Source organism: Ambystoma mexicanum, chromosome 5q, assembly GCF_040938575.1.
Source record: "Ambystoma mexicanum isolate Mex_15411 chromosome 5q, UKY_AmexF1_1, whole genome shotgun sequence".
Taxonomy (NCBI): Eukaryota; Metazoa; Chordata; class Amphibia; order Caudata; family Ambystomatidae; genus Ambystoma; species Ambystoma mexicanum.
Window position 1 is genome coordinate 1,094,481,089 of NC_090933.1, and position 16,664 is coordinate 1,094,497,752.

The following is a 16,664-nucleotide window of genomic DNA, read 5'->3' on the forward strand; positions in this document are numbered from 1 at the left end:
TTTCCTCTGCAATGTTGCGGTCCCCAGCCATTAATGAGATCACAGATTTCATCAGTGGTATTGAATGAGATGCAGCAGAAGTCAACAATTCCAGGATCGATAATTTCCCAGATGGCCTTTGCCTAGCCTGCCTATTAGATTTGGAGCTACTGTACATAAATGATAGCATTATTGCTGCAACGTTGAAAACATTTAGAACTGTATGCGGTCTGGCTTGATTTATCTCCTAATTGAAACCATTCGAATTGGCAAAGAACTTGCTTTGTCGTTTCTGCAAGATGTGAAGTCTTCAGCTGTTGAAGCAGTTCATTATTTTCTAATTAGTTAATTCTTACCTTTAATGCTGATCATTTTTTAACACTGCTATTGAAGTGTCCATCTCTTAAGATGTAAGCTTACAAAGAGGACCCGCTTTAGTATAGTCCATGTTGAGTTTCTCCTTCAATTAGGCCCCTGTTCAGAGCAAACATCTGTGGCTGCATCGATATTGTACGTTTCTTGCCTTGGGCATGTTAAAGTGACCAGTTGAGAGATTTGCCTTCGAAAATATTGCCTGAGAGATTGCTTGCTGCGGCGGAAGTACAAACCAGTCACACCATGTACAAACTACTATTTTTAGTTTTGGCTTTTGGGTGTTACTTAAGCGCTACCCATTTAAAGCCAATGCTAATGCTGTGTATAGAGGGAAAGGTGGCACCTGTCCTTCCAGGGACACTTTCTCAGGCTTACTTTTCTGGGTTGACTGATTTGTCCATATCGAAGGAGGGAGTGATAGACAACGCTGGGTATGCACTGGAGAGCCTGATGAAACCAGTGTACGTCCTCCTGAGAAATACATCCCAGAGCGAGTGGCGGCAGAAAGCCCCTAAGGTCCACCCCTGTTCCATCGTCAGCCTTTGACATGAAACTTCATCACAGTGTGCATGGAAGAACACTGTGGCTGCCCGGCCGGAACGCGAAGCATGGTTCAGAAACCTCAATCTGTGGAGCCAGGTGTGTAGGTTTGGCCGTGCACAATACATTTTCTTCAATCAGTCGCTGAGAGGTGAAGCAATAGAACCAGACACAGAAGTGAGGAAAGCTGCTTGTAGTTCCAGTACTCTGCAGGGCAGAGCTACAGGAATCAACGAGTGGAAAGACAAGAGAAGTAGACTGCCAAGTGTGTCTGTGATGCTGCAGTCAACCAAGGCTTAGAGTCTGCGAGCGGAAAGCATCAGGCACAAAATATCACTTACTTGACTCTGTGAGCTCATGGTAAGCCATACATATGAACAGTCACATGGACTGTATGTAGCTAAGTAAACCTGGTGTAGATTCAAAGAAATGCACATTAATACTTTCTCCCCTTGCTGCTATAATGGATTTGCTGACTGCGCACGCCTCCTCTGATGTGATTTCTTTTTAAGGGATTGGAAGCAACTCTCGAAATTCAGGACCACCATAGCAAGAAAACCCCTTACAAAAACGTGAATAATAACATACCAATGCTTTTTCACTGGAAAATAGAACATTAACATTAAAGAATATTGTGTTCTATTTAATTAGAACTGTAGGACCCCTTTAGGATGGTCAACAGATCAGCATGTGCCTGCAGTTTTTGTCTGTATGTATGCCATAGATCTGAAAGGGGCTGCTCTTCACATCCCTATTTGCCCACACAAATAGATGGTTTCTATGGTTTTTGACATGGGGTACTACCTATACAAGATCCCAAGGCTCTGCTGTTTCTCCCACTCTGTTCAATATCCATATACAGCCACTTCTCTGCCTTATGCATTCCCACGGCTTCACGTGCTATTCCTATGCCGACGATACACCGATCATCCTCGTCTGGATCTTTCTCCACTGGACACAGCTGCTCGGTTTAGGGGTAGCCTTGAGGCATTGGGCAGGTGGATGTCCAAGAACTGGCTAAAGTTGAACAGCGAGAAGACAGAGGTACTTGTTGTTGGCTCATCTCATCCTCTGTCCTTTTGGACTCCTGATTTCTGGCCCTCTATTCTTGGTCCCTTCCCTTCTCCTATAACTTTAATGAATGATTTGGGTATAATAATAATTACCTCACTGTCGATGTGCGATCAAGTGGCCTCCATCTGTCAAACTGGACATTTGAAGCTTAAAATTCTTCTTTTGTTCCCTGAGGCAAAGGAAGTGGTGGGCTTTTGTCTTTGTCGGCAGGGGATGCACATCTACCCCTACTTTGACTCATTGATTTCAGCTTGATTCTTGGGTGATTTGTAAAGTGCAGGTGTTCTGCAACTATTCGGTGCTAAAGATTTAGCTCAAACAGTCCACACCTATTTGCGGAAGAAGTGCATTTTCAGCAAGTTATTAAAGACCCTAAGTTTTGAGGGATGCCCAATTTCTATAGGGAGATAATGCCACAATTAAGTGTCAAAGAAAGAGAAGGGCCTTGCCACCTGTTAAGACGGATTTCTGAACTCTGACCTGGTGGGCAGATGTTCAGAAGGCCGGCCTAGTTTCTTGGCACAGGGTAACTTCTGGACAAGCCAGGCCAATCAAGGTAGCTATGGTCTGCGATCAAGACTAAGGGCCTCATTACACGGTAGGCGGTAAGGGTTTACCGGTACCGGTATTCCCTTACCGCCTTACTACGAGGTCCCTTTGCGGGTTGGAGAATTTAACGCCTGGTTTTTGCAGGCGTTAAAAACCAACCCGCAAAGGGATCAGGGAGCTAATTACGGTACCGCAATTTGCAGTGCCGTAATTAGCACCTTCCCCATTCCCATTATGCCCTATGGGGCAAAAATGGGAATGGGGAAGGGCAATGGGGGAAGGGGGAATTACCGCCCCACCAACCTTGGAATAGGGCGCTAATTCCCCTTTCCACCAAGGCGGTGCCGGTTTTTTACCGGCATGGACCAAGGTGCTAAAAGCACCTTGGTCCACCGCCATCTGTGTAATGAGGCCCTAAGTCTCAGGAGGGGTGAGGGTGACTGAAGGACCTCAATGAGCACACATAGCAAGGACACTTACAAATTACTGCCAGACAGGTGTATATATCAAAAATATAAACACATTTATTACAAGGCCTTTGTAACTCAAACACTGTCATGATGCCTACCCCCAGGCATCCGGACCAAGCCCATCAGCCCCGGGAGCAGGCATCTAGACATTTAGTAAAACCTCAGCAGCCCCGGCTAGGGGCTATCTGAGTGCAGTCCTGGTGCCTAAGGCGCCAGGCTCATAGTCATTACTTACCTCAGGCAGACCATGCTGCAAATTACTCCAATCCAACATGAAGCCTGAAAGGGACTATTTTTCTACAGGGACTATTTTTTACTCTGGTGTGGTTCTAGGGACTTCTTACCTGGGACTACTTTTGAGGCTATTTAAACCACGCCCGACCAGCAACACACGCTTCGCGTTATTCTGCATCCAGCAGCGTAACGCTCACCGTGCCTGCAGCCTGCATCCAGTCTTCTGCCACGCCCGCCTCGAATCCAGAGCTCCTAAAACAAAGAGGAAAGAAAGGGACAAGGTTAGAAAACAAACTTATTTCTATTCCACACCTGATTCTGGATCCATCTCATCTCCGGACCTGTAAAGAACATCATTTCTGCATGCGCCGCACCTCCAGCTGCAGTGCCGCGCCATACTCCCCACTCTTCACAGCATCCTTCGGGTCAGCGCTGCCTCCATCATTTCTTCGCCGAACTTCGGCACCTAGGAGACAAAAGAAAACCACAAGGTGAGCCGAGGGAACCAACAAATATAATTCTTACCACCATAGACTTACCTGATTTACCACCGGAGGCATCCTTTTGTGACTCTCCATATTTTCACGTGCCGCATCTGTAAAGAGAGACAAAACAACACGTTTTCCACGTGCAACATTTACCGGAGTGCGCCGGGTAATAAAGACTCTTACCTGAGCGCCACCAGCTGCCACAAGAGCATCTTTTCATGAGCCAGCTGCAAGACCAGAAAGGAAGGGGGGAACAAGAGTGAACATCGGACATATTGAACTCTATGAACTTAATACTTACTGGTCCTCACCAGGAACCTCAGAGTCAATACTCTCGGAACTCTCCTGAGCCTTCAAACCATTGAAGTAACTGGAATCGACGCGCCCCTGCAAATCCACGCAGGATGGAGAACTCATCTTTCAAGAATATAAGGTGAGATTGCTGTGAGGGCATTTTGGAGGTGATTAGTTGGGGAGGACTGTGGGGGTGCCATCACTTGAATCCACAAGTGGCTAAATCCATCTCTCCACTTGCAGGAGAATATTTCTACGGGTTAAGCAGACAAGATTAGGAGGGCAGATCCAGTCAGTCATCGCTGCAGTACGCATCACGTGGGTGGAGACCGCAGCTGTCCGGGTCCGACCGACGCCCCTGTGGGAGCCAGGTGAGCGTAACAGAACGCGAAGCCTATCTACAAATCCCCACCGGGGCGTTATGGAAACCTCAGAAACCTACCAACTAGCCCTATTGTTAGAGGAATTTAGGGCAGAAGTGCACTCTGCGCGCCAAGAGACTAATGCCCTCAGGAGAGAACTGATTGTGTCAAAGGAGCGCACTGATGATCTTGCTAGACAATTACTGCAAAACCAAGCTGGGCAAACACCATTACCTGGATTCGCGGGGAATCCAACTCCTGTTTCATCGAGCAATCCTGTGCAAGTGGTTCTACCAGGAAGCATTCCTTTGGCTCCACCCGAACGTTTTGCTGGGGACCCAAAAAAGTTTGCCGTGTTTATGAACCAATGCCGCTTGCACTTTTTATGTGGGGGTGCCATCACTTGAATCCACAAGTGGCTAAATCCATCTCTCCACTTGCAGGAGAATATTTGTACGGGTTAAGCAGACAAGATTAGGAGGGCAGATCCAGTCAGTCATCGCTGCACTACGCATCACGTGGGTGGAGACCGCAGCTGTCCGAGTCCGACCGACGCCCCTGTGGGAGCCAGGTGAGCGTAACAAACACACAGTAAAAGAATCACAGCAATACTATCAAACCAACACAACACAATCAATACAAGATATATACAACACCTCTGGCATTCCTGAAGTATGTGATTTGGGCAGTGCATTTTACATACCATTGTACTCTTAATATATTGGATAGTCTTGCCTGTTGTGAAACCGGCATGTTATCCTGAGAGAAACACAGACCCAATGATTCAAGTTTATGAAAACCTTTATTTTGTAAAGAAAGGGTTTTTTTTTGAGACTGCTTAACTTGCCCTCTGTCTATAATGGCAGTAATCTCGACCACCAACACAAATAGAAGTCCAAAGTCAGTTAAGTTAATCAAAACAAAAGTTTCTGTTAAACCTATGCTTGCCCTCACACTCTCTAATACAAAATAATGTGCATGGGATTGGACTCAAGAAAAATCGGTGCTTCAAAGTAAAGGACAGGATAATATTGGAGCTGGTCCACAGCTCACTTTCCCAAGTCTTGAGCTACTTGGGATTCAGCATGCATTCCTCGGCTTTCGAAGGTACTGCACAAAGTTCTTTTTGCAAAGTTGAAACTGTTCTGGTAGCACACCTTCAAAGTTCCTTTAGGTAGCAATTCCTCTGTCACCTCTCCTCAGGAAGTCGTCTACTTCTCATTAGTTGACAAGTCTTTCAAAGTTCACAACAGGTTGGTGTATTGGTGCATCAGATTTACTCAGCCCCTGGCGGGCCGGGACCACTCTGACACCTTGGCGCTCAGTTATTCAGCAGTTCAATGTATCAGACTTTCGATGAACTGTAAGGAAGGCATGATATAAGTAAGACGGACACAAGTAATCACAGTTCAAGGGCGTTTATTGAACTTGAACTTTAGCTAAATCTAAGATGGGAGCAAGCAACGACCATCAAATAATAATAATAATAAAGTGTTAGTGGAGTCTAGTAAAAAGGGTCTATACTAAAAAGCCTTTTGCCATTCCTTACTGCTGTGCTACAAATAGTGTGGGATAGTATTCCCAAAAATAAAGAAGTGTTCATAAAATGATAAGTCAGGGTTTTAGGCCGTTGGTCTCCCTTCCCCACGTTTTTAGCGCAGGACAAGGTGGATCACTCGAGCACAGCACACTCTTGGGCTTCTTCGGCACAACGCCACAGTTCCTTTTACCAGCATCAGGGCCTTCTGTGCCCAAGACTCTTTCCTTCAAAGTCTCTGGCTTCAGAGGGCCTGATGTACCAGAAATACCAAAGAAAACGTTCCCTTCCAAATATTCTAGTCGGGCGATTCACTCTTCACCATGGATCCCCCCCTCAGCCGGGTTCAGCTCCTTCTTTCACAATTAGCCTCCCTCAGTCAGGTTCAGACCAACTTTAATTTGCAGACATTCCCCAGTCGGGTTCACATTTGCCAACGCAATATATTTTCAAGTGAGTTTTCTGGTTGACCAGAATCCCCCTCTTCCAGGCTCAGATCCCCTTTTACAATTAGTCCCCCATAGCCGGGCTCAGACCAATTTCAGTTTACAGACAAACTAAGACTTTCGATTGTGCACAGGATTCAATGTAACCCGCTGCAGGACCACTTCGATTTCATAGTTCAATAATTCTTTTCCACTCAGGGGGATATCAAACAGAGACCTTTGAGTGAGCATCCACGTGGCGCCGGACCACTCTGTGTCTGGTACCTATTTCGGTTTCATAAAGTTCAATTGTATACAAGTTCTTTGTTCATACAATGTTGCTGCTTGCAACCTTGAGCATAACACAGTCCGGTCTGCTATTAGTTTCTCCAACTCAATGGCTCTACTGGACTCGCTGGCATTGCTTGGCTATCGGAGTCAAGGACAGTACTACGGTGGCAATCGCTTCTCCCTGCCTTGGCTATCAATGCAGGAGGGCCCCGTGTACCTTTGACACATGCTATATTGTTCGTCAGCTGCAATTCCCGGTCTTATGTTTCTGTGTCTTTTCCTTGAGGCTCCTGAAAGTCACGGTTCTTTGGTGAAAACTGCCATCTCGGAATTGCTGCTTCCTCCTACGTTTTGCATTGCTCTGAGTGTGCTTTTGTTCTCCACCTTTTATCCGTGTGGGGAAGTGGGATGGAAGTCCGGGGTGTGTAATTATCAGTAATTGCCTGATTCTTGTGTTGGGACATGTTGGGTATACAGCTCTGGATTTAGTCTGTTGTCGCTCACGGTGAACTGCCCGTGAGAAAGTGTTTGTGTCGGAAAATGTGGGGGGCGGTTGAGTTTCTATGTATCCTACCTGGTAGGATGGGGAAAAGGTGTCAAAAGGAAGGGGATCCCACGTCCCACCCTTCGATGTCCGACCTCCACTCCCTGAAGACTCCCCATCCAGGTGATCCATCTGCGCTGGTCCACCCCCAGGAGCTGGATCCAATAGCGATGGACGTGTCCTAGCCACCTGGATGACAGATCACCAGGGACTGGTGGGTGAGACACCTTCAGGTTTCTCACAGAACACACAGTACTTCCCACCCTATGTGGGACCACTCTTATACTTGGGCCTCTTTCAGTTTTCTCTTCTCATCGTGCCCCTGGCACCTTTTTGCAGTTCAACTTCTGCTTTTCTCAATATCGTGCAGCGGCACATTTTTACAATTCATAAATTTTCACAGGGTCTCAGCGTGCCTTTTCCCTCAAGCATAGCCCCCCTTCACTTGCTTCCATATTCGTTCTCCCTCTGAACTTCACTCCTGTACATAATGTTTCTGTTCACAAGAGCTTGTTTCCCCACATGTTAACGTGCATGCGAAAGCTTGCTAATTTGTTTCTCTCAACTTTCACAATAGGCAATCGAAGCTTTCCTTTTCAGCAAGCTTCTTATCCTACACTCATCCTTGTAATTATCTTACTTCTCGCAACATTTTATCCTTTGCGCTTTGCCACCATCATCAACTGGGCTCCCCTCTGGCTTTGAACTCACAGGTTGTGATTTCTTTAGCAACACTGTTGTGGTCTCATCGACTGAAGACGAAGGGCTCCTTTCCAGCCCCTCCAACTCTCCTGGGAAGCATCTCTGGCCCTGCATAACAACCTTCCATGGACTTCACTCTGGAGAACAGCTTTGCACTTAACCCTATTCTGGCTCCTTGGAGACACAACTCCCTTGTCACACTTCCCCAGCAGATCTCGGGTTCTTTGGCCGTGCCAGTTCACCTGTGCTCTCATACTCCCACTCGTGGACCTCCTTGGGCTCCAGCTCTCTCATTCTGTTTCTCTGGCTCTCCTTTTATACACCTTTGGTGTGCTAAGTCCTCAGGTGTGTTCATTCTGTATTCAGTGCCTGACTTCGCCTGTCCTTGTTAATGGGACATTGGTAGAAATAAAAAAGTGCCTGCGTTGGATTTAGCTGTGTTTTAGCAGAGCAGGGAGGTTTTGTCAAAGGGAAAAGGGGACAGTCTGAAGTCATGTAATAGCAGGGAATGTCGGGTACGGGGTTCTTGGAAAAAGGGGGGTACCATGTCTCCCCTTCGGGCAATCCTCGGGCAATCCCTCCCCAATCCCAAAGGACCCTCCACCCAGGTGATCCTCCCTCGCTTCTCCACTCCCAGGGTCGGGATCAAATAACGATGGCCCTCCCCTGGCCACCTGTGTAGAAGTTACCCCTTGAGTAGGCAGGTAAAGACCCTCCGGTTTTCCACACTGTCCATATGTATGTGTGCTTAATGTACAAACTAAAATAAACATTAACATTTCTAACGTGCACACACACTATATATGCATATTCAGCTATATTTCTTTCAGCAGATTAGACGGGAGCAGCCAGAAGCAATTCCAGATTTGAAAACATTGGTGAAAGAAAGATTTGCTGAACTGAAAAGCAGGAACACTGATTTGGACCTGAAAAGAAATGACAAATATGTGCAATTTAAGGAGCAGCTTCGAGAAATGGGAAAACAAAGTAAGTGCCATTTTACCTTGGAACTGATGAAAACAATTAGATTATTTGTGTTCATCAGTGAAAGTGTGTTTTTATTGATAGTCAGTTGCCACATTGCATGCCGCTAGTATTCTCTTGTTTGGAAGCCCATACTCATCACTTTTATAAATGGTGTTCTTTAAAGCAGTCAAATTTGGCACTTGGCGTTTGCAGGCTGGTGAAGAGGAATGTAGTGTACTGGATGTGGATTCTTTTAGAAGTTACCACTTTCTAGATCTTCTCCTTGCCTCTGGAGCATCAGTCATGTTTGCCATATTAAGCGGGACCTAATGGCATATAGTGCCTGGTTAATACCAGAGTCTATGTTTTGTTGGTGAGTTTGAACAGCATTGTAAATTAATGTAGTAACAGTTCAAAAAAAATATATATATATTATACACACATGCATACATGTAGTTACCGTTGGGAGCAGGGAAGATGATCGGAAGGGAATGCGTGACGCCTGTAAAGACTGGAGGGGTTGTCTGTACTCCTGCTCTCTATATGGTAGAGGAGAGGCACAGAGGACCCCAGCCAAGATTTTCTATATTGGTAAAATGTGGTGAGCAATCAAGGCCTACCGGCTGGTTCTTAAGTACAGTGTAGTCCCCAAGCACCCACAAAGGAATGTCCACACACTGTATTAGATAAAACACAGCTCTTTATATATTTAAGGTTCAAGGTTATATACACAATCACAATAACTAAATGTGTGCTCGGTTAATCTGCAATGGCAAATATATACACAGTTCTACGTGGAACCACAATTACTTTGATTCCTTTAAAGTGCATTAACTAGATGTAGTTTAAATGTCGCACAAATCAATACATCCAGTGAACCAATGATAGACTTGGGAGGAAAACAGTTGGTTAGAACAATGGGCAGAATACTGAGCCCCTACCACCAGGGACAGTTCTGTATGAGGATCCCCCCACCTGGGCAACCTGTAAATAAAGATATATATCGTACAAGCCTAGTCCATATATTTTTCACAAGAGTCTTGCTGCCTTCTAAATAGTTCTACAACCCCAATGTACCTGGAATAGCAGAGTTTGACGTTGGGTCGTGGACGGGTTCCTTCTTGAGCAGCTCCCTTTAAAGCAGGGGCCAGGGATCGTCGAGATGCCACGAGGAAAAAGGGTGAACACGATCGTTGTGGCAGCAGCTTCAGTTCTTGCAGCGCTTGTTGGCGATCGGTCGAAAACGTCCTGCAAGCTGAGGCATGCGGTGCACCTCGATGATGAGTGTTCGTTGCCGCAAAGAGTTACTGAAGAACTTTGGCCCAGCAAGGGCGTTGAGTTGTCGGGCGTCTCTGCTGTCTTCGGCTGGCTGGAAACCCACCGACGGATTCTCCTCGGTCGTCGATGGCCTTGACTTTCTCCGGCAGGATGAAAGTGGTCAACGATGATGAACAAGGGAGTCCTTGGATCAAATGTTCTTAGGCAAAGGGAGCACAGCGTTTCCGGACGGCGGTCGTCGACGGCGGATGCCTGTCCGGTGCTTCTCTTCATTCTCCTTGGCAGTCCCCTTCTCCGATTAGCAGCCTTTCGTAGGTCTGTCTACCAGGGAGCTTTGGCAAAGATTGGCTGGTGCACGGTGGTCCCTCATAGCTCTGGGAGAGGTCTCCTAGCCAGGTCCTCTCTTGGATCAGTTCTGCACAGCAGCTTTCAGATTGCAACGAAGGGAACTACGGTTCACCTTCTTCTGACTCGGCTTCGAGAGGAAGCATCAAGTACAAACTTCAGCTTAAGAACGATTTCTAGCAGTGAGAGGCCCCCAGATATACTGTTGATCTCACATTCACTCTGCTGGATCACACTCCGGCAACCAATCGCTCAAAAGGGCATTCAGGCAGTCAGTCAGCAAATCAGGCGCACTGTGCATTCAGGCCATTCTTCTCCATCCAGCCACACATAACACAGATTGTGGATTCAGACAAGTACTCTGCCATTCAGCACTGCATTCATACCAGTTCCGGGCAAGGCTGTTTTAGTCATTGTGTCAAACACCAGATACTAGACACCCACAACACAGAATGCATATTCATCACACACTCCATTCACCCAGGTCCCACCCCACGGGTGTATCCACAACATAATCATTGGGAAGGCTCCAGCCCGTCTGGCCTGGACTTCCCCCACAACACCATATATGGAATTTCCACCCAACAGCCAGTCAGGGGGAAAGGACAGAGTCAGGGCTTCCCGGGACTTCGGGAAAAGTAAGGTAACAGGCGATAGAAAACAAGAGGCCACAGGGGCCATCTTGTTTCTTATCAGGAATCCACTGATTCCAATGACCGGGCCTGGGTATCCCAAAATGGAGGATGCTCAGGGCACCTGTCACTTCAGCACAGAGCTGCCACCAGCCCATACCCTGCTCTGTGGGCCACACATAGGTGCCCAAAAACATACACTAGAAGTACAGGGTCGTACTCCCACCCATGGGTGGCACAAGGGTCTGTTCACCAAACCAAATACAGGAAGAGCCGCACCGCCATGCGTCTCGCATGAACTCCAGCACGGAAAACAAGATAGAACACATGATAAAAAGCCATAAAGGACAAGGATTCAGAGGCCCTGTCCCTCTAATGCATTTCCAGCATCACAACGCCAATATAGGACACATGTGTTCCTTCAATGCAAAGGGGGTACTTTATTATTAGGGTCATCATAAAGCAAGAAAGAGCGGTTCTTTGTTGAATATCCTCGTGGGAGTACATTCCATTTGTAGGGAGCCAGTAGGGTAAATGAGTGGAAGCCAGGGACTGCACAGTGGACGGTGAACAGAGATGGTAAGGAGGGCATACAATTTCACTGTGATCAGAGGCGAAATTTGATTTACACAAAAACAGTCACACAGGCATTTGAGGTGGAAGATATTATGCAGATGTCATATTGAGTTCCAATGTATTCTCTTTTCAGCTCTTACTTTTTCACTCAGTATTTTGACCTATCCTTCTTTCAGTATTCTGTATCATATCTGTTACTTCACAAACACAATGCGCTACCATCACACTGCTGCCACATACTGCACAACTCGATGAATATTCCCTCATGGAGAGGTCTTGCAGGGCGGTTTTCAGTTCCTCATCTCGATTCTTTCGCGCCTGTGTGATTTCCCAACATTTACAGTCTTTGGCTTGGTCACTTGTGACACAGCCCCAGATTACATTCCTTGTTATTTGTGTGGCTGACTAAAAAAACGCTATTAAATAATTCTGGCCTCCACACAACAGGGACTTCCAGAGCACATCTCAGGGCCAACATGCCAGGTACTATAAACTACCATCACTGGAACATTGCTTGATACCGCAAGATAACATATCTTCCACATTTACAGCCACATTCCCTTGGATCTATTCTACGTCACTTTGCTTTCATCATCACGTCTCGGGAGAATAGCTCAGCAGCAACGTGCTCGCATTGGATGCAAGACGACACGGAACAACACAGGTTCGATCCCCGCGTCCACACTTAGAAACTTCTGAGTATTAAGCGCGTTATAAATATCCTATCATACCTCTGCCGACCCTTCCCTTTTTGCCCTTTTTCCTTCCTCCGTGGACAAGTGTCTAGTTACCCGGGCTGGGCCACAGTATGCCAATTTCTAAAACAAGTTATCTGTGCCTGAAGACCACTGTGGTGGCGATTGCTGCAGTATTAAAGCTCTATAACCTAAGATACGAAAGTGCGGCACATGTTGACTGCCTTCCTCTGTGTGTTTTAAATGGATTCATCTCTAACATTCCCGGTTGTTTGGCTGATCGTTTCTATCCTGCCCCTTCTGCGCCGAGCCTCTAACCTTTTTCTCACGCCCTCCTTTTCCTTTCACTGATCACAGATTGGGGTAAAATACGCCACTATCCCAACAAACCTTGGCGCGACCAGTGGTGACCGGTATAATATAAAAGCAGACTAAGTTATCATAACACTCCTCTTCATTACTCAGGCTTCCTCACAGGGCTCTTGGGACCAGCTGGGCACAGTTTCTAGGGTGCACGCAGACCTCTTCTGTTTGTTGAAGCTCTCTGAACCGTTTGTTTTCTCGAGTCCTTGTATCGTGCAGCAGTGACTCAACACGAAAGGATACAAATGAAAAGGCAGCATGTTAACGCTTGATAGAACACTTTATTAAAACAAGCTTTGCCAATGCCAATAGTTTTGGCGTTTACTGAAGTTATTTGAATTTTGCATTTGTAGGCAGCAGGGTGCAAGGAGGAGGCTGTAAACATTTTTAAAGGAGGATGCGATAAGGGGCGCGGGTGTGCAAGATAATGAGAAGGATGGAGAATAGAGCAATGGCCCAATATGAAATAACTTTAGCTGGCAAATGGAAAACCAGGCGCCTGACTTATTTCTTACATAGCTGCTGATTGTAGGAGATATTGTTACAGAACTTCTCAAGTGCTGTACATAGCACATATTCACATGCAATTATCACCCCAACAGTACTCATTTAACGACCTCGGAAAATTGAAAGGCTCAGTTGCCCTTGCCAGGATCTAAACCTGAGATCTGCCGATCGCCGCAGCAAGCACTTAACTGATTGAGCTATCTCACCTCTGTAACAAAACCCTGCTGTTCCCAAACCTCAGCACATAACCTTCAGGCACCAAGCCTGGTCAGGGCTTTCACACACATCGCTGCAGCCAGCGCTCAACCCACTGAGCTATCTTATAACTCTGCTGTTGCTAAACACCCCACCACATATGTCCGTGCACTGGTAAGATCTTCACACTATGTTCTATTCCCATTCATTTAATATATAAGCAATTAATGCTTGGGCAGTGAATATTTTACGGTCTTGCTGCAAGTGCAGAGCTAACAGTGCCTAGTTGCAATTGATACTCCGTTGGGCTAGTGTTCTGTTAATGCCCTGCAAACAGCAAAGCATCTTGCAAATGTACACTTTCTTGCTCCTGTGGCTTCACTGATGCAGGGTAGTTTATGCCTTACGCCAAGGAGCCCATGGGCTGAAGTGTTGTTGGTTGGGACGGGCAAGCCCAAAGAGATGGCTAGGTTTGCCTTGCTCCCCTCTTTAGAAATGCGCAGTCCCTGCCTTGCCATGTTTAATACTTCCCTGTAATGTCCCCAATGAATTCCTCTTTACACAGTTTAGTAGGAGTGTGAGGAGAGAGTAGCTTCAGAATTTCACACGTAATCCAAGTTTACGGTATCTGGTCATTGCATCGAATGCAAGACCATCGAATGCCTTACCATCGAAAAAAAGCATCAAATGCATGTTTTTTAAAGGTAAAGGGTTTATTTGAATTATAATGGGTTTTAAAGGTTACAAAAAGGGGGGCTGGGGAGGGGCCCCCCATTAAAAACAAAAAAGAAAAGAAAATGCATTAAATGCTTTTTTTCAATGCATTTATTTCTATGGTAATGTATTCAATGGTCTTGCATTCGATGCAAGGACTACAAACCAAGTTTACCAGTCACTGCAGATCATAAGGTTACCTTGCATGTAATTATACATGTTCACATGACTTGCTGGAGCTAGTGTAAGACATTGTAACTAATCTAAAGTAACTGCTGGTGTATATTTACCCTCTTACACTCCTATGTTTACTATCCAAGACTATAGTAAAGACCAAATTGTAGAGCCCAACAGAAATAGTGTATCAGAAATGGATGGCGTGGGTTATATGTTGGAAACCGGTCAAAAGGAGAGGGACGATAGGTAGAGAATTTTCTATTAGAGAAGAGGCAGAAAGGGAGGTGGAGAGATAGAACAGGTCAGAGATAATGTAATAGTGAATATATTTATCAAAAAGAATGGTGGGAGAGCAGGGGATTGAAAGTATATTATGAGGGCAAAGAGCAGGCAGCACACAGTTAAAGGACACATTTCACACAAGGCCTGGTTTGTTTAAAAAAGAAAGCTGCAGTTTTAAGTCAATGGCAAGCACTGTTCTTGGTGCTATAAAAAGGGTGGACACCAAGTTTTTAATGCATCTTTCTTAATGTTTTGTTGCAACGAAAGTTATTGTAAAAAAACATGCTTATCATATAATTTAGATGGCTAATCAAATAACTTTTATTTAGCAATCTCAACTAATCAATTTTGTACAACTCATGTATGCTGTGTGTTCTAATATACGTGTTGTTAAAATGTGAGAATCCTCTCCCATTGTGCTTTGAGATCCTCTCCGTATTCCTCATCTGCAAAAATGTGTGCAGAAATGAAAACAAAAAAGTAAAATGAAATAAAAAATCGAAACTGCAAATGAAAATAAAGCTACACATGAAAATAAAAAGGGGAATTCATGTTGCATACCAAATTGAAATGCATGTATCCTTGATAAACCCCAGTTAAGAACAACATGGGAAGATTCACAATCACAATGGTCGTGTACCTAACCATGGATTTTAATATTTTAGATGCACGTTTTGTCTCAATAAAAGTACATCTTGGGCTAGGCCTTCTAGCAGAAGGAAGATACCTACATTAAAGCCACTTTAACGAAGGATGATACACAGGGTGCTTGCATTCGATATCAACATTTTCTCACGCCCTTCACATTACATCTGGCAAAAGTGGTCACAGGACACAAGTGGGGGATCAGAAAATATCCCAAAGAATGGAACATTGTGGGGTGGATACTTTTGTTTGCATAGAGTATTGCAGTATTCTTTGGGCGGCACTCTTCCACAGATGATGCAGATAGATTATTTATGAATTCTGAGTACTCTAATCATCCAGTTCAGACCCGGCTACTCCCGGTTAGTGAAGTGTGGTGACCAAGTGTGCTGGAGCCTGACAGCAGGGGAGCGTAGTTCGATCTTTCACCTTCATTTATCAAAGTGTGGGAACCGTTTGAGCAGGTCAAGGACTAAGAATTAACTTCTGCACCGTGGCGCAAAATGGGTGTCACGTGTGCTGCAGTCTGGGAGCGGGGGAGGGGGGGAGCGTTGGTCTAACTGCCCCTTTCATTGATCAACATGTATGAACACATCAAATAAAAAAAAAAAAAAAGACTAAGATTTCAATACTGCGCGCAGTGCAGCACCCAAGTGTGCCGCATTCTAGCAGTCCACGCTGTTCTGTCATCACTAATTTAAAGTAAGCGGAACAAGGTAACAGTATTTAAAGGGATAGTTCACTCTAAAATTTTATTGGCTCAAAAGATGGACCATGATCTAAAATATATATAAAACATATTTTTTAAGAAAGTTCCTATGTACACTTTTGACACATTTCAAGCACTAGGAGGCATCCATTTTGTGAAATGGATGAGCCTCCTGTGCTTCTGTTAAGCTCTGCCCTTGCGGCACTAATGAAGCAAAAGCCAGCCAACTGTAATAAACAAAAGCTACCACTGGGTGGCTTTTGCTTCATTATTGCCGGGGAGCAGAGAATGCAGGCAGGAAGGGTGCATGCAGCTAAGTGCTTATTTCTTTTTTCTTAACACTGAATATATATTTAGCACCAGTGCTATATATATATATCGCCGAAAATGTAAAATATTCAAGCAATAGGACCCGAGCGGGTATGGGCCCCGGGGCATTACCTGAGTCGCTCGGGTCATATTGCTTAATTAGTACCCCAGCACGCATTATGTGCATGCCCAGGGCACTAAAAGCATTTTTTTCTGTCCCGAAACGCTGCAGCGTTTCAGGACAGAAAAAAATAGAAACAACCAAGAAAATGGCCGCCGCCATGGAAAGGGAAAACTGAGTCCGTTTTTCCTTTCCATGGCGGCAATCGGGAGCGGACGCGCTGGGAACACAAGCTCCCCTCCCGGGACAAAGGCCGTGGAATCTGTGCTTCCCTGGACTTGGGGAG

The 16,664-nt window shown here is 45.6% G+C and overlaps 1 protein-coding gene across 4 annotated transcripts in view; it reads left to right on the forward strand.

The window, feature by feature from the left end:
• NSMCE2 (NSE2 (MMS21) homolog, SMC5-SMC6 complex SUMO ligase) overlaps positions 1–16,664 on the forward strand; it is a 933,269-nt gene that overhangs the window by 430,928 nt on the left and 485,677 nt on the right. For 2 of the 4 annotated variants that reach the window (XM_069621620.1, XM_069621618.1), the window contains exon 4: positions 8,695–8,851. In XM_069621620.1, coding sequence (XP_069477721.1) covers positions 8,695–8,851 — 157 coding nt within the window. The remainder of the gene's footprint in view (positions 1–8,694; positions 8,852–16,664) is intronic. The other 2 variants (XM_069621621.1, XM_069621619.1) reach the window with 1 other exon arrangement.